The 26,904-nt window shown below is 39.8% G+C and overlaps 1 protein-coding gene across 1 annotated transcript in view; it reads right to left on the bottom strand.

Annotated features, from left to right (window-relative positions):
• The window catches only part of raver2 (ribonucleoprotein, PTB-binding 2), a 93,487-nt gene that overhangs the window by 12,308 nt on the left and 54,275 nt on the right, over window positions 1-26,904 (bottom strand). The window contains exons 5-15 of the mRNA XM_057840920.1: window positions 26,162-26,353; window positions 21,276-21,396; window positions 15,609-15,691; window positions 15,432-15,530; window positions 12,993-13,104; window positions 11,776-12,131; window positions 7,778-7,886; window positions 7,498-7,679; window positions 5,605-5,694; window positions 4,613-4,711; window positions 3,013-3,231 (exon numbers count right to left, since the gene is read on the bottom strand). Of these exons, the coding sequence (XP_057696903.1) occupies window positions 3,013-3,231; window positions 4,613-4,711; window positions 5,605-5,694; window positions 7,498-7,679; window positions 7,778-7,886; window positions 11,776-12,131; window positions 12,993-13,104; window positions 15,432-15,530; window positions 15,609-15,691; window positions 21,276-21,396; window positions 26,162-26,353 (1,662 nt within the window). The remainder of the gene's footprint in view (window positions 1-3,012; window positions 3,232-4,612; window positions 4,712-5,604; window positions 5,695-7,497; window positions 7,680-7,777; window positions 7,887-11,775; window positions 12,132-12,992; window positions 13,105-15,431; window positions 15,531-15,608; window positions 15,692-21,275; window positions 21,397-26,161; window positions 26,354-26,904) is intronic.

The following is a 26,904-nucleotide window of genomic DNA, read 5'->3' on the forward strand; positions in this document are numbered from 1 at the left end:
TTCCACTGTGACTTCGAAAGGGTTCGTTTGATTTGTGTTTTTTTCATGGAGCTTCCGTTTTGAAAAAGGACTAGAAATGATGGAAATATAGACATAAACAAATGATCCATGCAGCGTTTTAATGTTTTTTTGAGAGGACAATAAAACTATAAAACTTAAATGACAATATCTCACGTTCTAGTTGGTCGATTGACTTCAAATAATAACGAGAGTAAACCGCAACTTCCGCACTTTAAAACGAGACCAACCAACGGCATGTGGGTGACGTATTTAAAACGTGAGGGCGCTTCAAAGACGACGTGCGCTGAGGACGCGCCGGCGCGTCCTTCGACTCTCAAGGGTTAATCTGTCTGAGTGTGCCTCCCCATAGCCTTCACAATATGCCCATATATGGACTGTTATGTTCCTGTTTTCCAATATGCCCTGAATGAATACAATGAGTGACTGTGGCTTATGAGGCTGAGCTTATCATTGTTCTAGCCGGGACCAGCGCTCAAGGTCTCAGCTCAAGGATGTTTTTGTATGGAAAAATACCCAGGTTTGTGAGATGATGAGTTTCGTTTCTTAGTAAGTTTCGTTTCACGGTGGGCTTCGGCACCGCCCTTTCAACAGTATAAATGTCCATCCTCTATTGTACTTCTATGTACTTCTGGGTGATCACAGCTCCTGGCTGAATCACATCATTTTGTACCCGAGAGCTCTTGTTCATAAAGCCTTCGAAGCAAAGCAATCCATGGTTGGGGTCGTATTCATTTCTCTAATCGAGCTATCGAGGTAACACTTGTCTTGGAGTTCACAATTGAATTTCCCTGACATTTATGTTCCAGTGTTTTTGGAGGTGACTGTATTTCTTGAACATAATCAGAAACCACGTTTAAAGTTTCTCCCCTTTATCAATCTAAAAGGAAAAAAAGGCAACATAGCGCTATGCATGTGTTTAGCTAGCTGGAATTTATTAGTCCAAGAAGATGTCTGACGGCAGAGTCACCGAGTACGTGTACAGGCATTACTTTATCCTGGAAGTTAAATTGCTCTGGAGGAGCTGTGAGGAGAGGCTACTATGTTATTGTCGATAAGCAATTTTAAACCATCACTGACAGGATGAAGGCTCAGTCCGGTGCTTGATGCCATTACAGAAGAACAGTTTTAAGGCTAGCCGTCGCTGTTTTGACATATTTAAAGTGGACAGATAGCCAAAGTGTGCTAAAACAAAGCCTCTATGCTAGTGCTGACAGCCGTTAGCCCTAAATTAAATACCCTACCATTGGGTTTTTTAAGAGGACTTTCAATCCTAAATTTGGTTAAACCCCAAAAGGCCTTTTGACCCTATTTGGTATTTGCAAGACTTTCCTTCCGCGAGGCCTGGGCCATTTGAGTATTTTTTATATTTTTTTTTATTGATGGAGAAGCTGTTACACTTTGAAGCTACAATGGAGCCGAGCAGAGAGTAGCGATCTCAGCTAAAAGACCGTAGAATTATCACCACATGGTACTCCCTATACAACCAGCCTGAATATTGTCATTAAGTTTAATGTATTAAACATCATCTTAAGTAGGAGTGGGAACCTCTTGGTACCTCACGATACCATACAATTTGCGATACAAAGCTCACGATAACGATGATCTGATGATATGGCGATACAACGATTATCGATACATTTGTAGAATATCCTAGAATGAATAAACAGAAAAAAAAGCTTCTGCTGTCAATTGAAATGAGTTATCAATAGTAGACGTCCAATCCATTTGAAATGGGAGGGTGAACATTCGTTCATTCGCTGCCATCCCTCCCACTTCAAAAGGATTGAACGTCTATGGCCGTCAGTGGCAGCCAATGCCAGGCAATGAGGTAATTTTGGGCCATTTAAGGTCATTTACCTGTTGATCTTCAGTTACTTCCTGTTGATTTTGGGGTATTTTAAGGGTAACTTCCCATTGATTTTGAGTTACAGAACAGGAAGTGACCTAGGAATCACCCAAATGAATAGGCAGTGACTCAAACTCAACAGGAAATGACCTATAAAAATGTCCTAAAATGAAACGCAAGTGACCTGTAAATGCCCTGAAAACCCCCAGTCTAAAAGGATTAGGCGTCGTGCACCATCAAGGCAGCCTTAGAGTTTTTTTTTTTTTTTTTAAGGCAGCCTTAGAGTTAACTCAGACACTTTTATGGTGGAAGATTTTGGTAGCAACTTATTGGTTCCTTCTTTTTACATTGACACCTTTTTAAAACGATATCTCGATTCTTGGCAGGAGCATATCGATAACCTTTTGGGATACAATGTATCACGATATATCACCATTTCGATATTTTGTCACACACCTAATTTTAAGTAATCTGCACTAAAATGTAACATTATGCAATTTATTTTTTAAGCTAACAGCCGTTGTTTTGCCCCCTTTATTTTGTCTTAATATTGTCATGTGTTGCATGGGTGCACTGCCCGTTTAAGAGAGTGAGGAAGTTGGTGCGCGCGAATGTGAGCCAAGCTAGGTAGGAAAGAAATGCAAATGGTACAGTGCGGATGGGTGTCACCTCTTAAGTTCTTACATTTGGATTCCCTTTTCATACCTGCCATATAAATCGAGGTCATAACCCTGGCATCTGTAACTTATTATGTTTAACTTACTGGATAGCAGAAATGCTGTGTTAGTCCAATAAGCCGTCATTGTACAAGTGGCTTGAGAAAAAAAATAAAGACTGTTCTAGTTGTCGATTCCAAGATTTTGTCACAAAGGTCCAAACCACCAATTGTGTTTTTTTTTTTGCCACCAAGTAATATTGCTCACTAATGTAAGTGCAGTTGCAGGGCAAGCAGCCGCGTGCTGCAAGATGAAATGTTTGGATTTGGTTATTTCACCTGAGTTAAACTCTCTCGAGTGAAAGACTCTTTTCAAAATGGATTAATTTTGAAATAAAGAACCCAAAGATGTTTCTTCCTTATCACCTCGCCGAGTCAGAGATGAGCTTCTAAGGTGGACAATGAAAGAAGCTGTCCTTCTAATACTCACATAATAATAGGTGTTCCAATCTGTTGCGGCAGCTTGCGCATGTGTAACGGGACTCGGCGTAGCCGTCATTGGGTGCGGTGCCCCAAGGAAACCAGGCATCAGAGGCAGGGTGCTGTAGGCTGGCAGCACGGCAGCAGTTGGTAGGACAGGCGGGGGCGCGGCCACGCCACTGTTGACGGCATGAAGAGCCACGCCGAGAGGCTTACACACATCTGCCTCCTGTTAAAAAAAAAAAAAAAAAAAAACACTTCTAGTGTATAATTGTAACACTAAAGCTCAATCGAGTACCTCACAATATACTACTTGGCATTACAATCTTATAATGGAGAAATCCACAAAATGCAATTTGTTGGCTATGTTTTCAGGATGAAGTAATTAAAACTTATCATTGCATGTCAATAACTGTAGTATGAACAGCAACATTTGTAATCCAGCAGCTCTGTCGGTATCAGGCTGCAGAGCGGAGTGATATTTTTTCCACCGGTGTGTTTATGTCATAGCCAGCAGCAAGTATCCACAATTTGTATTGTTACTCGTTCCTTATAGGGAATTTGGGGAAACTCTCATTTGCCCATTTCTTCTGTCTGTTTCCACAGCCTCTAAATGCATGTTTCACTATGTTGCCGTTCTTCAGTAAAGACTCCGTAGACTAATGCCGCATTCCAGGAAGGTGGGAAGACAGAGTTTTCCAACCTCCGACCAGGAAAAATATCATTGGAACGCCACTCGAACTGGGAGGCCCTAGTCGCGAAATCAGAAAATGTACCCCGACTTCACGAGTTGCTTCAATCAGACATCACTCGACAAAATGGGTTGCACGTTGAAAAGCAGACCGTCAATAGTCAAACTAAAGAAGGCAGTTTACAGTATGGTCTATTTACCTTAGCCCTCGTTTTTCCAATCATTTCTTTGCTTATGGGAAGGCAGGTTTGCTGGAGGTCAACATGTCTTTTGATTCCCAGAATAAAAAACGCTTGGAACGCTTTGAGGTCGCAATTGGTAACATCCCAGTGGGATAAGTCCGACTTCCCACCTTCCACGAATGCAGCATGAGCATGAGTGGCCAAAGCACTCCTCTTTATTTTGGTCGCATTACGCTTCTGAAAAAATAGTCCTGCAGAAAAAAATTAATTGCAGCAGTTTGGTGTGACATTGTTTTGGCTGCATGGGTATTTTGAACAACTATCTGCATTTAGAATTTATTTGACTAATTTAGATCTGTTAATATCGTTTTTTTTTTTTATTGTCGTGCTAGGATGGGACGATTGACTCGCGCTAGCTTAGCCACACCGAAGCCCTGAATTTAATAACTAACTAACAAACTGCAAGGAATTTGTTGAAATCAACTCCAACGACTAATTAAACCCCAGCTAACTCGAAGATTACGCCTAATGTCAAAAATTCTGAACTTCTGCTTTAAGGAGTTAGCATAGGTTTTTTGGCTGTGGAACGAATGAATTGAATTATAATGAATTCTTACCGGAAATCCCTCTGGACATATGACCATTTTGACATATAAACCAAGTGCTGTAACGAATTAAATTTGTATATCGAGGTACTACTGTATTGAGTGGGTTGGTGCTCGTGTGGGGTACGGTACCTTGCTGGCATAGGCCTGAGTAGCTGTAGGCTGTGAGTAGTACTGAGTGACTGTCTGCATGTAGGAATTGTAATCACTATAGGAAGAAACTGGTGGAACCTGGAACACAATAAGGCTTTTTTTTACTGTGTATTTATAAACTGTAAAAAAAAAAAAAACAACCCTTGGTGACATTACCCATAGCATAAACTAGACATGTGCCGGTATGAGATTCTGACGGTATGATAAACTTAACCCAAAATATCACGTTTTCACGGAATTGCAATTACAGCTTTAAAATGTGTTACTTTAAGATATCTGGGTTTAAAAAAGAACAAAAAAAGGTTTTTCCGTTGGACAGGATTTTTATTTTTCAAAAATATTAGCAAATTGGAACATAAGTCTAAAATAATTTTTTTTAAAAATAGCAAAAAAATAACAACAGAACAGGAGTGAATGAACAGGAGTTTAACCTCCTTCAGCCATCATGTAGCACAGATAACTTACTGACACTGAGAAAACAACCGGTGAGGAAAGGTTGAGCCTTGCAGCTGCAAGCATGGGGTTTCTCCCTGCATTTTTGAGACATTAAAAATAGCTAATACCGTAGGGATGGTATGACGAAAAATTTTTGCGGTTTTGAAACCGTAATGTTTTCACACCACGGTATACCTTGAAACCAGTATTCAGCACATGTCTAGCATAAACTGGCTTCTATTTGCTCCACACTTCTTCGCCATGCTTTCTACCCGTGTTTGTGAAGCCTATGTATGGGTCATTTAAAATATCTGAATGCTCAGGTTTTTTTGGGCGATGGCCCCATGTAGGAACTCAGCACATCCCAACACCATACAAATTTGAGCAGTTTTGACTTTTGAGCAAAATAGTAATATCTCCAATTAAAACGTTTAAATAATTCAGTGCATGAATCTACATACTGAGCTGTCATTTCAATTCAGGTGTTTTAATCACTTTATATTACGAAACAAATCCCAAACATGTTTGTGTATTACCTGTGAGTGGTCCTTTGCGTAATCAACGGCTGAGTTGTCCTGTGGTGTTCCAGAGTGGTAGCCTTGTGCTGTTTGGTAGTGCTGGTACCACTGTTGCATGCGGGAGACAAACACAGATTTAATTTAACATTCGTCGTCACCGTGAATGGAGTTTTGCTGAAAACAGAATAGAATAAAAAGTCTTTATTGTCATTATAAAGAGTACAACCAGATTTAAACTTTGTCATAAAGTGCACCCCATAAAACAAAAGTACAATAAGGCTAATATGAAAACACAGGTTACAGCAGACATGTCAAAAGTCCGGCCCGGGGGCCAAATGCGGCCCGTGGTCAAATTTCATCGGGCCCCCAGCCTCTGTCATAAAATCAATCACGTCTGGCCCGAACACAGACTTAATAAATTGGTCAGCAGTACTGCTACCAGCATATGAAGTAGCTTACACACTAAATGCTGCTCCTCATTTACCCACTAAAAGGCAGCAGCACTCTAAGCAACATTACTCCGTGTGACCCTTTACTTCCAATTTTCTAAAATGGTGACAATCAATAAAAAAAAGAAAGTTGATTGCGACGGCCACCGCTTCAAGGATAGGTGGAAATTGGACTATTTCTTCCTAAAATACGCAACAACTGTGTCTGCCTCATTTGCAGAGACAGTCACTGTTTTTAAAGAGTTCAATGTGAGGCGATATTACCGAACAATACACGCTGACATGTACGACAAGATTAACTGTTAACTGTTAAAAAAAAAAAAAAGGAAATAAAATACTCAAGTCCCCATTCTGTATCGGCAGTTTGAAACTACAATTAATTTAATGTTGTGAATCAACCGTTAAAGTTGTTAAAATTGCTCCCGTTATGCCATAATTTCCCTTCTGTCTACTTTCAACGTGAAAGTTCTAAAACGGTTTCATCATTTAAAGATAGATTCAAGTCAAGATTTTGCCGATTTTTTTATTTTTTATTATTATTATTTTTTTTCTAGAAGTAATCAGGTTCACTACAACAGAGCCTTCTAGAGGAGTCTACTGCTTTAAGATGGCGCCTGTTTACTAGCGCCGGAAAGTCTGTCATTTCGCATCTAGTTCTTGGTATATGATCGAACACGGCCGTCGTCTGTCATTTCACATCTAGTTCTAGATATATGCAAAATCTACCATAGCCGTATGTTGCCGTATGTTCGTAGCAACTAGCAACTGGGCACTGTTTGTAGCAGCTGACGGCCGCAGTCAGGTATTATTGTTTTTTTTTTTGTTTTTTTTAATCTAGCGGCATGAGTTGAACATGATATTTACTCTCGGTCCGTTCCTCATTGCGTCCTGAAGACCGCACTGACTGTGCTTTATTTCCGCTTTACCTGGTATAATTCAGTAATCGGAATTTGGATGTTTGTCAATCGTTCTAGAATCTTCCACGGCCGAATCGCGAATAATCTAAGAATCGGAAATTTCGCACGCCTCTAGTAATAAATGTGTAATATAACAGCGTGCAGATGGCTGACTTAATATGATAACAGTGCAAACATGCTATGATGCAGCAGTGCAAATATTGCATATGCAGTACCCAGATTGTGACAGATGTCTGAGAACAAATTTCCTAGATGCATGTGACAATGCTGCGGCATCAGACTATCAATTGCTAGAGAACGTGATAGGAAATGGGGGAAAACAGATTAGAAAAACACAGAAAAGGAAAGGGAGGACTGTAAAGATTATCCGTGTAAAGAATACACCGGAAGAACCAATGGAGGAAAATGAGACGAAAAAACAATAATGCAAGAATGCCCCCCAAAAAAACCAAGTGCACCGCTGTAGGTCAGAAAACTATAAAGTATAATAAAAACTGTGGGAAAAAAAACAGAAACTTGCTACATTTTATTCTCGCATGCAATACCTGGGTGTATGCCTGGTTGTAATGGTTGTAATCAGAGGACGTGTCAGTGTTGTATGAGGTGGTGGTTGAAGCAGCTGCATTGTGGGAGAAGGAGCCACTACTCTGGGAGACAACAGGGGTCGCTGAGCTGCCGTACATGCTGGAAGCAGGCTGTCCTGTCAGGGTTTTACTGCCTAGTGACCCTGCCCAGGAGACACAATTGGCTTATGAAAGAAGAACCACTGCTGTCATGCTTTTGACAGAGCAGAGTCTTAATGGAAATTAAGTTGTTTGCACATACCTTGCAGAACAACCCCTGGCATTACACTTGCTAGATTCAGGTACGGATTAGAAGGCAGTCTGACATCTTTGGGAGGCTCACCAAGCAGAGAACTTTGACCGTTGCTCACCTTAAGACAGGACGTTAGACATTAAAAGTGAGTTGAACCACCAGCTTCTGTGTCAAAGCAGACGTGGCAATTACTGTGCTCTACTTTTCTAGAGGAATTAATTTAACCTTGTACCGTGCCACATGCTGACTTTTACTCAAAGTAACAATGAGTGGTTGGGCTTTAGGAGACTTGTGAACCTGAGAGATTCATCCTCTTTGTTAATTACATTTTCCCTTCATTAAAATTGAGACTTTAGAGAAGACAGCCCTGGGATCTGTCTAGGATCCCCTAAGAACATGAACACTATGATTATCTCAATGAATCACAATGAATGAGGACGTTTGCAGAGTTTCTCTTAAAGATGGAGGTAGGCTGCAGGGGAATGGAAATATTCTAGTGTTGGTGCTGTTATTCGGGCTCGGGACAAAAGGGATCAAACCCAATTAGTACACATGAAAACACTGTAATATGTGATTTTACAAAGGAATGAAGACAAAAAGCTGCAGCTCACATACTGACTCAATATCTGTGTATGAGAGAGGAAATAACGTTCGAGAAAAGTCACATTGTTGAAAAACATGAAAAATATTGAAAGAATTTTAAAAAATGTATTAATTATTTTTTTTCCGAATTAAAAAAATATTTCATCAATCCATTATCTATCGCTTAATCTGGGGTTGGTTTGCGGGGGCTGCAGCTTTAGCATGGAAGCCCAGATTTCCCTCTCCCCAGCCACTTCAACCAACTGCTCCGGCGGGATCCCAAGGCGTGCCCAGATGCTTGATCCACCTCAGCTGGCTCCTCTCAACATGGAGGAGTAGAGGCTCACCCTCCCTGATGACCGAGCTTCTCACCATATCTCTAAGGTAGAGCCCAAACACGCTGTGGAGGAAACTCATTTCGGCCGCTTGTATCCGGGATTTTGTTCTGTCGGTCACGACCCACAGCTTGTGACCGTAGGTGAAGGTAGGAATGTAGATCGACTGGTAAATCAAGAATTTTGCCTTTCGGCTCAGCTCTTTCTTCACCACAACGGACTGGTGCAGAGTCCGCATCACTGCAGATGATGCACCGATCCGCCTGTCAATCTCCCGCTCCCTCCTGCCCTCACTCGTGAACAAGATCCCAAGATACTTGAATTCCTCCCACTTGGGGTAAGATTTCATCCCCGACCTGGAGAGGGCACGCCACCCTTTTCCGACTGAGGACGATGGTCTCGGATTTGGGGGTGCTGATCTTCATCCCGACCATTTCAGACTTGGCTGCGAACCGCTCCAATGACTTGATGACGCCAAACGCACCCCAACAGCTGCAAAAAGCAGAGATGCAATGCTGATGCCACCAAACCGGACTGCCTCAACGCTTCAGCTACACCTAGAAATTCTGTCCATAAAAGTTATGAACAGAATCGGTGACAAAGGCCAGCCTTGGCGGAGTCCAACCCTAACTGGGAACGAATTCGACTTACTGCCGGCAATGCGGACCAAACTCTGACACCTGTCGTACAGGAACCGAACAGCCCTTACCAAGGGGCTCGGTACTCTGTACTCCCGAAGCACCCCCACAGGACTTCCCGAGGGACATGGTCGATTGCCTTCTCCAAATCCACAAAACACTTACAGACTGGTTGGGCAAACTCCCATGCACCCTTGAGGACACTGCCGCGGGTGTAGAGCTGGTCCACTGTTTCACGGCCGGGGCGAATACCACATTGCTCCTCCTTAATCTGAGATTTGATTTCCTGATGGACCCTCCTCTCCAGCACCCCTGAATAGACTTAAATGGGTAGGCTGAGGAGTGTGATCCCGCTATAGTTGTAACACACCCTCTGGTCCGCTTCTTAAAAAGGGAGACCACCACCCCGGTCCGCCAATCCAGAGGCACTGTTCCCGATGTCCATGCGATCTATTAGAGATGTGTCAGCCACGACAGTCCCACAACATCCAGAGCCTTTGGGAACTCTGGGCGTATCTCATCCAACCCCAGGGCCTTGCCACCGAGATTTCCAACCACCTCAGGGACTTCGACCCCAGAGATAGGATAGTCCACCTCAGAGTCCCCAGACTGCTTCCTCACAGGAAGGCGTGTCAGTGGAATTGAGGGGGTCTTCGAAGTATTCTCCTCTCCAACTCACGACGTCCCCAGTCGAGGTCAGCAGAACCCCTTCTCCATTAAACACAGTGTTAATGGTGCACTGCTCTCCTCTCCTGAGATGCCGGATGGTGGACCGGAATTTCCTCAGAGCCGTCCGGAAGTCACATTTCATGGCCTCGTCGATCTTTGGGTTTTTGCTTCAGTGACCGCCGAAGCCATATTCTGCTTGGCCAGTCGCAACCTGTCAGCTACCACCGGAGTCCCACAGACCAAAATTGCCCGGTAGGCCTATTTCTTAAGCGTGACGCCATCCCAGGTTTGGGGATTGCCGCCACAACAGGAAACAACTACCTTACAACCACAACTCCAATCGGCCGCCTCAACAATGGAGGCGCGGAACATAGCCCACTCCGACTCAATGTCCCCCTCCCCCAGGACAAGGGAGAAGTTCTGTTGGAGGTGGGTGTTGAAACTCTTTCTGACAGGGGATTCTGCCAGGCGTTCCCAGCAGACCCTCAATATACATTTGGGTCTACCAAGTTTGGCCATCATCTTCCCCCACCATCGGAGCCCATACACCATCAGGTGGTGATCAGTTGACAGCTCCGCTCCTCCCTTCACCCTAGTGTCCAAAACATGCGGCCAAAAATCCGATGACACGACCACAAAGTCGATTATCGAACTGCGTCCTAGGGTGTCCTACTGCCAAGTGCACATATGGACAACCCTATGTTTGAACACGTTATGGACTCGCTATGGACAATCCGTGATGAGCAGAGAAGTCATATAACAGATCACCGCTTGAGCTATGATCGGGGGGGACCATTCCTTCCAATTATGTCCCTCCAGGTCTCACTGTCATTGCCCATGTGAACATTGACGTCCCCCAGCAGAACAAGGAAGTCCCCAGAGGGAGCACTCTCCAGCACACCCTTTTAGGACTCCAAAAAGGGTGGGTACTCTGAGCTGCTGTTTGGTGCATAAGCACAATCTAAAGTCAAGACCCATCCCCCCACGCGAAGGCGGAGGGAAGCTACCCTCTCATCTAACGGGGGGCAATAAGTATGCTCACATCTGCTTTGCGTCTTTCACCGTGGGCAATTCCAGAGTAGAAAAGAGTCCAACCACTCTCGAGAGGATTGGTACCAGAACCCAAGCTGCGTGTGGAGGCGAGTCCGACTATATCTAGTCGGAATTTCTCTGGCTCACACACCAGCTCGGGCTCCTTCCCCGCCAGAGAGGTGACATTCCATCTCCCAAGAGTTTGCTTCTGTAGCTGGGGGTTGGACCGCCAAGGTCCCTGCCTTTGGCTCCCGCCCAACCCATTATGCACCCGACCCCTTAAGCCCCTCCCACAGCTGGTGAGCCCATGGGAAGGGGGAACCAAGTTGCGTTTTCATGCTATGTCCGGCCGGGCCCCATGGATACAGGCCACCAGACGCTCGCCTTCGAGCCCTGTCTCCAGGCCTGTCTACAGAGGAGGACCCAGTAACCCGCATCCACCAGGCAAGGGAAAACTGATTCTATTGATATTATAATAAATAAATATAATCCTCATCCTTTTTATTCCCTTTTGCCATTTTATTTAAAAGTGGTGTTCTCCTAACTCTTCGGATGGACAGTCCTGGTTTTTATCCCGGGATTGATGGACTGATACAACATGAAGATAATTATCAAATAATTAGTGTTTTCAATTTGTAATTTTAGGGAACAATTGCATAAGCTGATACGACACGAGGCATGACATGACAGAGTGGATGTGTGAGGCCAGGGTTAAAGTATGAGGTCAAGTGTTGTTATTGGCTGTCCTCACCATGTTTGCAAGTGGGGAGCCATCTGAACTGTTGTGATGCCCCGTGGATGTATAAACGCCCCCTGGGGGGTTGGGTGGAGCGGCACACAGGCCCGTGTTATTCGGCCCCAAAGAGTAGCTCTGTCCCTGAATCATATTCCCTGGAGGGACAGCCTGCCTATCACCAGAGCTGGAGGAGGGGGAACAAGATGGGACCGAGGAAGAGGAGGCAGCGGAAACTGTGCAGATGGACTGGATGCTGTTTTGTTCTCCTCCACCGGGTCGAGGTTGGAGGTAAGGCATCACACCTGCTGCTGACACCACTACAGTGGCATTGTGAGTTGATGCTGGTACAGACTCATGGCAAAACTCCGGCACTGAACGAGAGGAAGGGAATAATAACAGGCAGAAAAGAACACAGGAGGGGTTAGAATCTGTGAATTTAAAAGTAAGGACCAGAGTCCATCAGTACATCTGTCCCCTGAAGCTCAACTGTCTCTATCTTTTCTTGACTCCATCCTCTTGTTTTGTAGCAGTAGCAAGTGGGATCATTCCCAATAGCCCGACTCGATGGCTTCAAGAAGAGATAAATATAAGTGTATGGAAACAAATTTATAGCGATTAGAATGGCTCACAAAAAATTGAACACACCCTCCTAATCACACTTATGATGCTGTAATCCAATATTGATGTGGCAAATAACATCTAACAAGCCCCCAAGCATATAAAGCCCACAGTATGTGCACACATACATAAGCCTAGCAGTATACCACAAAAATATGAATACCACTAAGCAATATGTGACATTATACATAATCAATTTGTAAATCCTTCTTGGTTTCTGAAAAATATGCATTTTTAAAAATTCCAACAAGCGTGCTGTTTCGCACAATATCATTTCAAATAGAATTGTAGACCAATATCTCTTATCGACTTTGCCACATAATGTGAACATGTTTAATTAATTTCCCTCTCATAAACAAGTTGACATTGACTGAAAACCATTTTGCAATTACCTAAATTTAACATTTTACTTGTTTTACTGTTTCAAAGGGAGATCATATTCTGTAAAAGCTACACATGGGACAATCAACAATGACATGTAGTTAAAGAAAATCAAATCAATAAAACCAATTTAAACAAAAACCTAAAGGGAGATGTATTCCGCTTGTTGACTTGTTTTCCATTTGTTTATAATAATTACACTTTGACTTTACATTCGCAGGCAGTCTACTGACCTGAAGGGGAGTCTCCCAGAAGGCCTTTCCCAAGTGCTATGAGGCCTGGAGCCCTCAGAGGTAATGTTTTCTGCATCAGTAACCTGGATGGATCTCCCAGGAGACTCGAGGCCTAAGGAGATAAAGGAGAAAAAAAAGTGCAGCTGGAGAATTTGACAGGGTGCATGTACAACTTCAGACACCAGCAACACCATACTGTAAATCCATCTGCCAATTATGCTGTTGAGGGCGTGAGTGAACAGGCTTACTTCTGCAGTCAAAAATTGTCAGCTTTACTACAGACTACCTTGGTATGAGTATTAGTCTGTTTCTTTGTCTCAGCCCAGCTCAGATTGACAGCTTAGAATTTTGAAGTGTTATTCTACTTTTCACCCTCAGTTGGGTGGTTCCTGCTTGAACACTGCTTGATTTGGCTCTGAATGGGGTACGACTAGGGCTGCAGCTATCGAATATTTTAGTAATCGAGTAATCGACTGAAAATTCTATCGATTAATCGAGTAATCGGATAAAACATTTTTTTTAGGTAAAGAGCAATTAAAAATATACATGAGAAAAAAAGACATTTAATCCAATATTGAACCATTTTCAGTCAATCAATGTCTTTATTTCGATGTATTGTATTTCGATGTTTGATGATTGTTGATCATATATATATATATATATATATATATATATATATATATATATATATATATATATATATATATATATATATATATATATATACATATACAGTGGGGAGAAAAAGTATCAAATACTTGTTTTATATATATATATATATATATATATATATATATATATATATATATATACTATATCTATATACTATATCCGTCCGTCCGTCCGTCCGTCCGTCCGTCCGTCCGTCCGTCCGTCCGTCCGTCCGTCCGTCCGTCCGTCCGTCCGTCTATCTATCTATCTATCTATCTATCTATCTATCTATCTATCTATCTATCTATCTATCTATCTATCTATCTATCTATCTATCTCTAATTAATCCCGTCAAAATATTTGATGCATTTAACGCACATGCCCTGCTCAAACAGATTTAAATGACAGCAAAGGGTCATTTCCACTTGTTACTTGTGTTTTTTGGTGTTTTTTCGCCCTCTGCTGGCGCTTGGGTGCGACTGATTTTATGGGTTTCAGCACCATAATTATTATTGACATCAACAATGGCGAGCTACTAGTTTATTTTTGGATCGAAAATTTTACAAACTTGATTAAAACGAAAACATTAAGAGGGGTTTTAATATAAAATTTCTATAACTTGTACTAACATTTATCTTTTAAGAACTGCAAGTCTTTCTATCCATGGATCGCTTTAACAGAATGTTAATAATGTTAATGCCATCTTGTTGATTTATTGTTATAATAAACAAATACAGTACTAATGTACAGTAAGTTGAACGTATATATCCGTCTTGTGTCTTATCTTTCCATTCCAACAATAATTTACAGAAAAATATGGCATATTTTATCTATAGTTTGAATTGCGATTAATTACGATTAATTAATTTTTAAGCTGTGATTAACTCGATTAAAAATGTTAATCGTTTGACAGCCCTAATATACTGTGTATATACTGTATATATATATTACATATTATATATTCTTCATATAAAACTGTCCTTCGACAATCATAACTATGACGTGACATTTCCATGAACATTAATGAATGCTTAACAGATAGTGTTATTTGGCAAATTATCTCACTTTGGAATGGATGTAAAAGACCCAAACCGGATATAAATTGAGTTAGTAACATAATTTGCCAAATGACACTTAATGACATCTGTCATAATCATTCAGCAATGGCCATGATAGTGTCATGTCATAAATATGGCTGTCTTATGACAGTATTATAACACCACCGTCAAATAATGTGTTACCAAATACCACAACAAGTGATTAATGAAATAACTGGAACAGTAAGTGAATAAATAAATAGCACATAACATAAATTTTGATTGTTATTTACATCTGTAGCGGTGCAATGCATGCTAGAAGGCATGTGGAGCCTATGAACCCAAAATAAAAAATAAGCTAAACAGGACCATTAGCCGCAGGATTCAAAATGAAGGAAAAAAGTAGCAGCTTATAGTCCGAAAATTACGGTGTTTAGATTTTCAAAAATTAAATCCCAACGCAAGTCATGATCATTTTAAGATATGGTAAGGATATTTTCCCTTTAATTCATTATTACTGTCACTACTCCTAAGTTAAAGAATATAACTTTCTTTTTCCCTTGCTAGTGATATACCGCAACACAGTACATATGACAACACACAGTACGCACAAGAATTAAAAAATATAAAGATATAAAGGGAAATGGGTCATATCATTATCTTGGGCGATCTTCTATGCCGAGGATAAAATGCAACCCATTTTAACCAACACTGCAAGCTCAGACACATAACCACACATACTGTATCTTACACTGCTGATGCACTTGTCTTTAATGTGTAAAAGCTGCTGCTGGGCAAGCTGCATGTGCAGGAGGTTCTGAAGAACGAGTCCATTACCAAACATGGTACTCTGTGAAGCACAAGAAAACACTGTATTTTAACACACACAAAAACACACCGACAAAACAGAGGGTAATGTGGTTGTGACCTGATGAGCTTTTCCAAGTGTAAGAAGAGCAGCGGTGAGCGGTGGTCTGAGGAACGGGAGGTTCGTGTGCCGGCCATACTTCCCTGAAATACAGCAAAAAAACAGACTGTCAAACTACAACAACAATAAATTGGCTCTCTCAGGGTAGATCAGAAATTGGCATTAGTATGTAGTATCTCTTTCAAAAGCCCACTTTGTACAGCATTTGCGTTAACTCTTATACAGGTTGTTGTTGATTGCCTTTATGGCAACTGAAGTATCCCTTTCAATCCAATTTCCTAACTTGGTGGTTCTGTTTTCGAGTATGTGACAAATGTACTTTCCTACAGTCAAGCATGAACATGGGACTTATGTGAACCGCACACCATCTCATAATGAATGTTAAAAAAAAAAAAGCTTCATCGCTAATGGCATCTTATAGGTAGAGAAAGTTTAACATTTAATCAAGGTCCTAATTTTAGACCTTAATTGTACGTACTCTGCTTCAAAGAGCGCTCCCCCACCTCTCATCTTCTCTTCTTCCGGCTCTCATTTCTCCCGCTAATGTCACAATTTCATGTTAATACCTGATTAACTATTAATCAAACAACGAAGCCCCTACAAGGCTAGCAGACTCTTCAGGGAGTCTTTGATTATCTTCTGAGCTGCTTGGAGCTAAAGTACTGCTTGTAGAATGAGTTCAGGAAAACCCTCAACCATCAAATTTAGATGATTATTCATGTCATCAGTGCACAGTTGCTATTTCCACATAGACGAGGGAATTCCTTTTCGGCAACGCAGTGATGCACAACACAAACGAATCCTTAGGAGACTTCAAAAGTCTAATTAGTGCATTTACAGTAATTGTTTGACAAAGAAACTCATGACGGTCTACAAATTTAATTCTCAGCAGGATATACCACTGGGAATGTAAATGTTGTGTATTAGTGCATAGCTTTTTAGATACCAACAACAGTGGCAAATGTTCCACTCCTTTTAATTCATTTTATGGTGAAATTTAAAAGAAATGCATATTGATGGCAAATGGCTGAGGGCATTCCTTCATGTATTCACAGAACAGTGTATGGCCTCTGTGTTTTAATGTATTTTCTCAAGTAGGCAGCTAAAGTTGTGTTCCATTTTCATAACTCCCAGATTTGATTTCCAAAGGCTAAACAAATATGGTGCCGACAAATCTATAGTAAGTATCACATACCTTGCATTTACCGTAAATTTCGCACTATAAGGCGCACCTGACTTTAAGCCGCCACTTACCAAATTTGGCACGAAAACGGCATTTGTTCATAGATAAGCCGCAATGGGCTATAAGCCGCAGCTGTCCTCACTGTATTGTGAGATATTTACACATAAGATAATATCCGGTAACACTTTATTTGACAGCGGCATCATACGACTGTCATAAGACCAAATGAACCACCATGAAGCTTTGAACCAATGGCGTACCACACGCATGCTATTTTTAGACCGTGATGTCGCATCATAAAGTGGAAGTAAAGAAGAAGTGAGACATTATAGACCCGCCCTCGCATAGAAACCATGTTAATTTTGCTACTTTTCTCCGGTAATCTTTCAAAAACGAACATGCCGATCACACATTGCTTTTTTGGAACTTGTAGAAACTCTCTCTAGACATTACGACATATGAAGGATGTTTTCTTCATACGTTTCCCGAAACCAAAAACTCGGGAGGAAAAAATGTGAAGAATGAATCAACTTGTGCAGACTTTTAACACCAGCTCGGTGAATCCATTCACATTTCATATGCAGTAAACATTTTGTTTGTTTGGCATGGTCTTTCAGAGGACAAAGAGGTAAGCCATTTTGATATTTATAACTTATTTTTTAGCGTGACGTTGTGCCGTGCTGCTTCTGTCTGACAATGAAGGACCTGAAAAGAAGTAAAATGGTATGTGACTGCCACTGTTACCTTTTCTGAATTACTTTAGTAAGGAGGAAGTGTAAATGAATTATAGAATTAAGATTTGTTATCAATGAGAAAATTATAAGTGTTCGTTGGCTGTCACTGAGTAGCATTTGTGATCGCTACACAAAATATAAATTACCCCCAAGAACGGTCAGAGACGTAGGACAGCCAGAGGATATAATGTATAGGAAAGACAGGGCTGGTGGTAAAGGATAGCTTGTTGAAACAGGAGAATGTCATTCTCAGTCGCGTAAGAAAAAGGTGTCGATAAAAAGGCTATGCTAAGGTTGGCTCGTTTTTTTTGTCTTTTTCAGCCCTAGAGATTCAGGCCATCTCTTTAACTGAACATTTTTATATACTTCCACATCTTTGCAAGTGAATTTCGCACCAGCGACATCATTTTCAGAGAGATTTGGTAGGTTTCGCTTTAAAAACATCTCCTTCGCACACGATTTCCATTCATTTCCTATTGGGGACAAAAGGTGGCGTGTCCTCCCTTAGCAACAGTAGCTAATGTCATGAATATTAATGAGCGGAAGTGACGTGTTGCTTGCGGTACGCCATTGGCTAAAGACCAAATGAACCACCATGAAGCTTTGAATCAATTGGCTGCAAGCTTCATTGCTTTAAGAAGCTTCATTTGGCTATCACTGCTCCCCTGGGCGAGACAGTCAACCTCTGCTGCCACCTGCTGTTAACACTGTCGTTGTCCAACATGCCTCCTAGCATGCATTGCAATGCACAATCAAAATTCATGTTCTGTGCTAATTATTTATTCAGTCACTGTTCCAGTTGTTTCAGTCATTGCTAGGTATGGTATTTGGAAACACTTTATTTGACAGTGGCACCATTAGATTGTCATTACACAATCATATTTATGACATTACACTGTCGTGAGCATTAACGAGTGCTTATAACAGATGTCATTTGGTGTTATCTGGCAAATTATCTCATTTTTTAAAGGATGTAAAAGATCCAAGCTGGACATATAAAGAGTTACACAATTTGCCGGATGACACTTAATGACATAAGCATTCAGTAATGCCCATGATAGCGTCGTTTCATAATTATGACGGTCTTTTGACAGTCTTACGACGCCGCGCTCAAATAAAGTATTATCTATTAAACCAAATAAATCAACAAATAAGCCGCACTGGACTATAATCCGCACGATTCAAAATGGAGGAAAAAAGTAGCGTCTTATAATCCGAAAATTATGGTACTATTTGGATACATCATCTCGCAAAATAATAATAACAAATACAAAAAACATAATATTATGTTATGTTAAAATGCAAAGCAGCATCCGCATTTATTATTCTTGCCATCTTCTATCATGTATAATGTAATGTATACTGTATGTACAGTGTATCACAAAAGTGAGTACACCCCTCGCATTTCTGCAGATATTTAAGTATATCTTTTCATGGGACAACACTGACAAAGTGACACTTAGACACAATGAAAAGTAGTCTGTGTGCGCCTTATATAATAGAGTTAATTTATTTTCCCCTCGAAATAACTCAAAATATAGCCATTAATATCTAAACCCCTGGCAACAAAAGTGAGTACACTGCATGGAAACTACGTACATTCCTAAATGTCCAAATTGAGTATTGCTTGTCATTTTCCCTCCAAAATGTCATGTGACTCGTTACAGGAGTGCTATCAGCATTGCTGCAGATGTTAGTGCTCAAAAAATACGCCACACTACATCAAATTGGTGTGCATGGCTGTCACCCCAGGAGGACGCCTCTTCTGAAGACGATAGATACAAAAGAAAGCCCGCGAACAGTTTGCTGAAGACATGTCAACAAAGCACATGGATTACTGGAACCATGTCCTATGGTCCGATGAGACGGGCGGGCTTTCTTGTCTTCCAAATATTTAAATGTGATTAATTTTAAAAAATTAATTACCGCCCATTAACGCGATAAATTTGACATCACTAATATGGCGGAAAACACGCAAGTAACTTGAAATTCCGCTCTGAGACCCCCAATTTGGCCAAACTTCAGAATTGTCTGATATGCACGTGTGATACATCATTGGAAAGCTTAAAATCTCAATTTTCTGGGGGAAGAAACATTTTGAACAGTAGGGTATTTTTTGAAAAAAAAAAAAAAAAAAAACATTTTTTAAACAGCAAAACCCTAACTGGAGGCGAGAGCACGCGAGAGCAGAATTAAAGACGCCATGATTTTAACGAGATATTATCGTGTACTTACCTTGTTTCGATCCAAGAACTCCATGTAGCACGTATCATCATCAAGACACAGATGTGAATGGCCACAGCCCGATTTTTGGGGGATTTAATGGGTGAAACATGGTAATATAATAAGGGTCGTGATGCAGAAATCGCAGACATCAAGGAGTGGTCTAGATGTTCTTTTCAATTTATTTACCCTTTTAAACGTTTAAAAAAAAAAATTCTTTTTTTTAACTTTTTTGTTTGGATCAATTATTTATCATCTATCATATTGGGGAAAATACGACAGTATAAAAAAAATACAAATAATCGATAGCTATGAGGTAGATATCTGTGACTTATTTACACATGCCATTTTTGTCATTGTGACGTAATTTGTTTAAAAGTTTAGAACATGCGAGTGAATAATAATTTAAAGTTGTTTTTTTTTTCTAACGAAATATTAGACATCAATTAATGATTCTAAGCTAAAAATGACATGCATGCATTTTGTTTAATAAATATAATTACTTTCTTTTTATGGCTGGGTTAATACAAAAGCAGTTGCGCGACGTCTATAAACGAGGGTTTCCAGGGTAAAAGGGACAAATTAAAAATAGTTCAGGGGCTTAATGCGTCATGAATCTGCTATGGCAGCATATAAACATATTGTTCTATCAAACACAACAGTTCTTTTGGCTTAAAATACAGCAGTTTATTTTAAAGAGGAGTGCAAGAGCAGAAACTGCTTTTTCAGTCTTGTCTGTGTTTTCAGCCACATATATTAATCTACATAAGAAAATACAACATAACAAAAAATAATAAAGCCTAGAACCAGGCATGACTGCAAGCATTCCCCGGAGCCGGGCCTTCTCTGACTATGTACAAGTGTTACCTCTTCTCACGGGCGGTAATTAATTTTTTAAATTAATCACGTTAAAATATTTGGAAAACAAGAAAGCCCGCCCGTCTCATCAGACCATAGGACCTGTTTCCAGTAATCCATGTGATTGTTGACATGCCTTCAACAAACTGTTTGTGGGCTTTCTTGTATACCGTGTTGTACTCCAATTTGCAAATATGTTGTAAAAAAAAAAAAACCTTTTCAATGGAAAAAAAGTTGTTGTTTTTAACCCAGACACCTCAAAATAATATATTTTAAAGCTATAATTGCAATAACGTGATACCGTGGTATTTTTGCTTAAGGTTATCATACCGTCAAAATCTCATACCGGCACATGCCTAATTCAAATGCTGCCAGCCCCTTCCAGTCAAAATGCATTGGACATCTAGTGTCGTTAAAGGCAGCTAATAAGTGTCATTGTTGGCCCTGATTTTAGTACATGGAGAGCCAAGTAGTCTTTGTAGTGGTACTTGCTGTAAAATGTTTGAAAACAGACAGCTGGGTTCAGTATGTTTGCAGTTGAGGAAGCAGTTTATCAGGGAACTTTCAGAAATACAAGTGAAAAACCCATTTTTAAATTAGAACAACTTAGAAGTCACCCAGCCAGCACCCTAAAACAGTTCTATTGTATTTGATTTCACATCATCTCACCTCCCCGTTTCCCACTGTGATAAGGTCTCATGAGAATCTGCAAGGCTGCCGGGTTTGTCATACTGGTCAACAGTTGAGCTAGGTTCGGTTCAGGCAGCAGGCCTTTCCTGTTACTTAGAATCTGCAAGGTAACAATGAAATGCAAACATTATAGACAGGCAAAATAGGATGAGAAGCATGTAGATGTTATATAAAAATATGCTTTTTGTTTGATCATCCCATTAGGGCCCTGTGGGGACTGTTGCCACCATTGCTTTCATTTGCATCATAAGAATGTGTCTGCCATGTCAGCAGAGTTAATTTTGGGCAAACTCAAAACGGAAAAGACAGACTGGGAGAAAAAAAAAGACAAGACAGCTGGAGGGGATTAACAAAGATGTGCAATTAAAAAAATTCAAAAAACAGGGACATGTGTGCTATTACAGGCAGAAGGCTGCCCTCTACTATATACTAGTAAATCTTAACTATAACTCTGTATTTAATTAAACAGCCCTAATACAAAAAAAAAAATAAATAAAAGCATTGGGCTCCGAGGATAGATAGATACTGGTCCATGCTGCATGGCTACCAAGTTTCAAGACGATGAGTTCACAAATGCTTGAGGAGCAGGATTTCAAAGTTAGGGTCCTCAAGAAAAAGCACAACAAAAACCTGTGCCAGAAAAGGGAGAATTGCAACCAAAATGGTTGGCCAATTTGAGGTGATTTGGTTGATATCTTGCTTTGACAATGACTTTGATTGCACCTTAGACTGTTGTACTCTTATTTATTTGTATAATAATTAGGGCTGTCAAAATTATCGCGTTAACGGGCGTTAATTAATTTTTTAAATTAATCACGTTAAAATATTTGACGCAATTAACGCATGCACTGAATGACCAGCTCGCACATTGCCTCAAACAGATTACAATGAGGCTGTTTATGGACATTAAGAGTGAAGAGAAAGCCACCGGCCGCTTGGGGGCAGCGCCGTTCCATACTAATGTTATTTCTTCTAAACGTGGGAGAATTAGTAGTTGTGAGATGTTTATGCTGTATGCACAATGCAATGCAAATTGCTATTTGTGCTCCACACATATTTCTGTAAGTTTTCTTTCTTTTAGTGGCAATTATGTGTCTCTTGTTGTATTTTGGGTAAGATATGTGCAGAGATATATATATCTTATAAAGGCGAGTGGACACAGTCGTTCTTTGGACCGCGCCGTTTATTGGCATAAGCTTCTCCTTCACAACAAACATAAGTATCGTTTAGTGAAAGCACAACAAAAATAATATTCCTATCGCTCTCAAAAAAAAACAAAACAAAACATGTTCACAAAAAGAAAAGCACTTCAGTCTATAGTAATGAGGACCTATTCTCACAGTTAAACAACAATGCAAAATGAACTGGCATTCCATATCAAAATAGCTATGCAAAATACTTGTAAAACTTACTCAGACTTTGGTCACTCTATTCTTATTATTGTTATTTTTATCTACTTTTGATGGAAATTTTTTACAAATTTTATTAAAACGAAAACATGAAGAGGGGTTTTAATATAAAATTACTATAACTTGTAACTATAACATTTGTCTTTTAAGAACTACAAGCCTTTCTATCCGTGGATCACTTTAACAGAAAGAATGTTAATAATGCCATTTGTGGATTTATTGTTACAATAAACAAATACAGTACTTATGTACAGTATGTTGTATATATAAATCCGCCTTGTGACTTATCTTTCCATTCCAACAATAATTTACAGAAAAATATGGCATATTTTATAGATGGTTTGAATTGCGATTAATTGCGATTAATTACGATTAATTAATTTTTAAGCCGTAATTAACACGATTAAAAATTTTAATCATTTGACACCCCTAATAATAATATTGTTTTAAAATTATGTGCTCACTCCGGACAATGTCAAGGAGCCCAGACATGCACAACACATTTCACATTAACTGAAAGTTGGACAAGAAGAAAATTGAACCCAATGATTGACATTTGCAAATAAATATCATCCGTTAGCAGGCAGAAATTGAATTCACCAAATTTTAATGAAATCCTATTGAATTTCGACTTTCTCGAATTGAATCCCTTGCAGAGCGGAGACTGCACTGAGAGTACAATGTCAATGGTTAATGCTTCCAACGCTATTTAAAACAATATTAGTAGAAGTCTGGCAGTCCTATATTTCTTTCTTGTGTCCCTCGGGGCAATGGCATGACTTCGGCCCAAGTCAAACTCGTTTTCCACCCTGTCACATAAGCAAGAGACAGCACCACTGACAGGGATGGAGTGGGTTTCACTCCAGCCTGTCAGAGAGAGAGCATTGTGTGTCTCCAACACACAATGTGAACTGCATATTTGCATGTGTCTAACAGCATGTGTGTGTGTGTGTGTGAATCAGAGAGGATCCTTCAAGGGTAAAGAGAAGGAAGATCTCTCATTGCTATTCCTTAAAAAAAAAAAACACGTCAGCATACATCATTTTTTTGGGCTACTGGCACATTCTCTAGCCAAACACCCTCATAAAAACATGTATGGAAGTACACATGAATACACACGTACACACTTTCACATGCCAGGGAGGTAAGAAATCTGTGAAGAATAGAAGGCGAGAAGCACCGCGTAAGGAGGCGGTGGCAGCCATCTGGTGCCTGGCGTTCACAATCACACTGACCAAGGGGAGAAACAAGAGAGCTCCAACAAGGGCTGGATGTTGATCTCTTTGTGAATCTCAGATATTTATTTTGTCTTTGTACACATTCACTAAAATAAATGGCTTGGGGTATTTGAGTAAAGTGAAACCCTTTTAATCTGTGGAATCCATGACTGCTGATCTCTTAATTTCCTCAAAATGCATCTCAGAAAACGGGGATTTATAAATAAAAGTTCAATTGACTTGCAAAATAGAGTATACAGCCAAGTGTGTGTGTGTGTGTATGCTACTCAGGTGCCTGCCCGTTGTCTGTCCCGCAACTCGTTTATTTCACCACAACATACAAATCTAGGAGTGGGAGCCTCTTGGTACCCCACGATACGATACGATTTGCGATACTAAGCTCACGATTACGATGATCTGATGATATGGCGATACAACGATTGTCGATACATTGGTACATTGGTCTAGGATTTTCTACAAACAACTAATAAACAAAAAAAAAAAAAGTGTCTGCTGTGAATTGGAATGAGTTCATCACTAGTAGAATAATCATTAAAACTAATTTGGAGTACATCTAATAAAGCCAAATCTCAACAGTGTATGGCTGTTGTCCATCAATTTTTTTCGATGAACTAACTGGGGCTGCGGTGCAGCTATCGATTATTTAAGTAAACGATGTAGTCTGATTAGGAACATTTAATGTGTTGCAAAATAAATTTTAGGAGATGCATGATGAAAAAAAGGCTTTCTAAGATTGCACTTTCAACAGTGTATGGGTGTTGTCCATCAATTTTTTCGGTGAACTAACTAGGGCTGTGGTGCAGCTATCGATTATTTAAGTATTGATTATTTAAGTAAACGATGTAATCTGATTAGGTACATTTAATGTGTTGCAAAATAAATTTTAGGAGATGCATGATGAAAAAAAGGCTTTCTAAGATCGCACTTTCATTAGAGCATTCAATGCGAATACAAAATAAAATTTCTGAGTGATTCTTTAAACTATGCAGAATTGCACTTGTATTTTACAAGAGCTATAAATGCATTTAAAAATAAATTAAAATACCTGAGCGTAGCCTCAAACGGTAAGATAAAAAATAATAAATGAGTATCCGAGTACAAAAAAAGAACAAATGGCTAACTTGCATAACAAAAGTCCGCTAGCTTAAATGCTTTTAAATGCTAACTTTTTTTTTTACACTGCTCTAAACAAATCATTCAAACACATATTCCCACAAAAAAATGCTAAATATACCTATTAACTAAATTACAAATGCATAAAAAAAAGAAGTAGCTCAAACAAAAACTTACCTTATGTTGGTCTTCACAGGGACTAGCTGGACTTAGCCATGTTAAATGAGTTATATCATATTCACTTTTGCCACTAGAGGGCAGTGTATTCACCCAAAATAAAAACAAAAACTAAATTGAAACACTTTCAGAACAAATCACCACTCTAATTAAACGAATCCTTGAAGCAGCAAAATTTGATTCGAAGCTTTATTCTAATCAAATTACTGGAGTTAATCATTGCAGCATTAGTACTAACCGAATAGCAATGGAGACGCACATTTATCTGTGAGAATCTAAGCACCTACTGAGTCACAATAAGATTTGAATTTCACAACATTTGCAGTTGCTTTTATTGCTGTCTTATTAGTTCTGAATTTTTCATCATGTCTTTTGTATTATGATAGTGTATTCAATATTAATAAAGATGAAAAAGCAGTTTTTTATTTGATTGCAATCATGTTTGCAAGTTAAATCCTTCTGCAAATGCTAGGTTTTGATTAGTCACGGTGCTTTATTATGCAATTACCTGCCCTATCTTTCTTCCTCCAAGCCCAAAAATATCGAGAGCACCTAGCACTTATCTGTCTGGAGGTTGCCACCTTCAGGTTCTAAAATGTGCCACATAAAGCATACAGTATATCAATAAAGTATTATTTAAATCGATACACATTATTAGATTAGGTTAAGTCAGTTGAAAATTAATGAGAAATTGCACATGTGCAGGAAAGCCCCAAAAGGACCAACTAAAGTAGTTGAAAAATGACACTCTGGACACCCTTCCACAATTTGCTGTGCAAACCTGATAAAATGACATCCAAGGTTATAAAAAAAAAAATAATGTCAAAAAAAAAAAAAAAAAAAAAAAACTTTTGTGTCAGTTTAAGGGGTTTAATTTTAAAATGAGAAACATCCTGCTACTTCATTTCCAACTGAACTTCTTACTCACCATACCCTGGGCGGCAATAAGTGCAGCCAGGGTGCTTCTCCCTGAGGTGCCAGGGGTGCAGAGAGACAGACGGACCTCCTGTCCTCCCACCAATTTTCTGTCCATTTCAGTCAGCACCAACTCTGCCTGCTCTGCACACTCGTACTCCACCACCCCGAATCCTCGCACTGGACTTCCCTCATCCTGGGCAAGCTGGAAAAATGATGTAGATAATGTCAGCATACCGTGACAAAGACTTTTCATTTGAGACACTCTATACTCATTTGCCATTTTAGTGAACACTGGATTTCTTTGTACAACAACAATAACAACACATTTAAATTCAAACTGAAGGTATCATTCATAGGGTGGGATTTTTTTTAATACAGAAAATATTAATGTAAATTTTTGATCGTGTCCAGGTAGAACAGCATTTCTCAAATTGTAAGAGGATTTAAAGTGCCTATGACAGCAAAAAGCATGTTAATTTCTTATTACACACAGTATTTTATGCTCCTGAATGAAATGGACCACTTGGATGTGTGTAGAAGCAATCGATTTATTTATTCAATTTTTTTAATCCCGCGCCATGAAAATGAGTGACTTTCTGGATTGAAGAAGAATGCCAATGTGACGTCAGCTGGGTCAGCATCTCACAATACAGCCACTACTAAATAGCATGCAGAAGGACTGCGGATTAAGCTGATTTTGCGGATTAATTCATTTATTTTTCGCATCACGCCAGCCCAATGTGCTGCAGGCTT

This window comes from Corythoichthys intestinalis, chromosome 7, assembly GCF_030265065.1.
Source record: "Corythoichthys intestinalis isolate RoL2023-P3 chromosome 7, ASM3026506v1, whole genome shotgun sequence".
NCBI classification, from domain to species: domain Eukaryota; kingdom Metazoa; phylum Chordata; class Actinopteri; order Syngnathiformes; family Syngnathidae; genus Corythoichthys; species Corythoichthys intestinalis.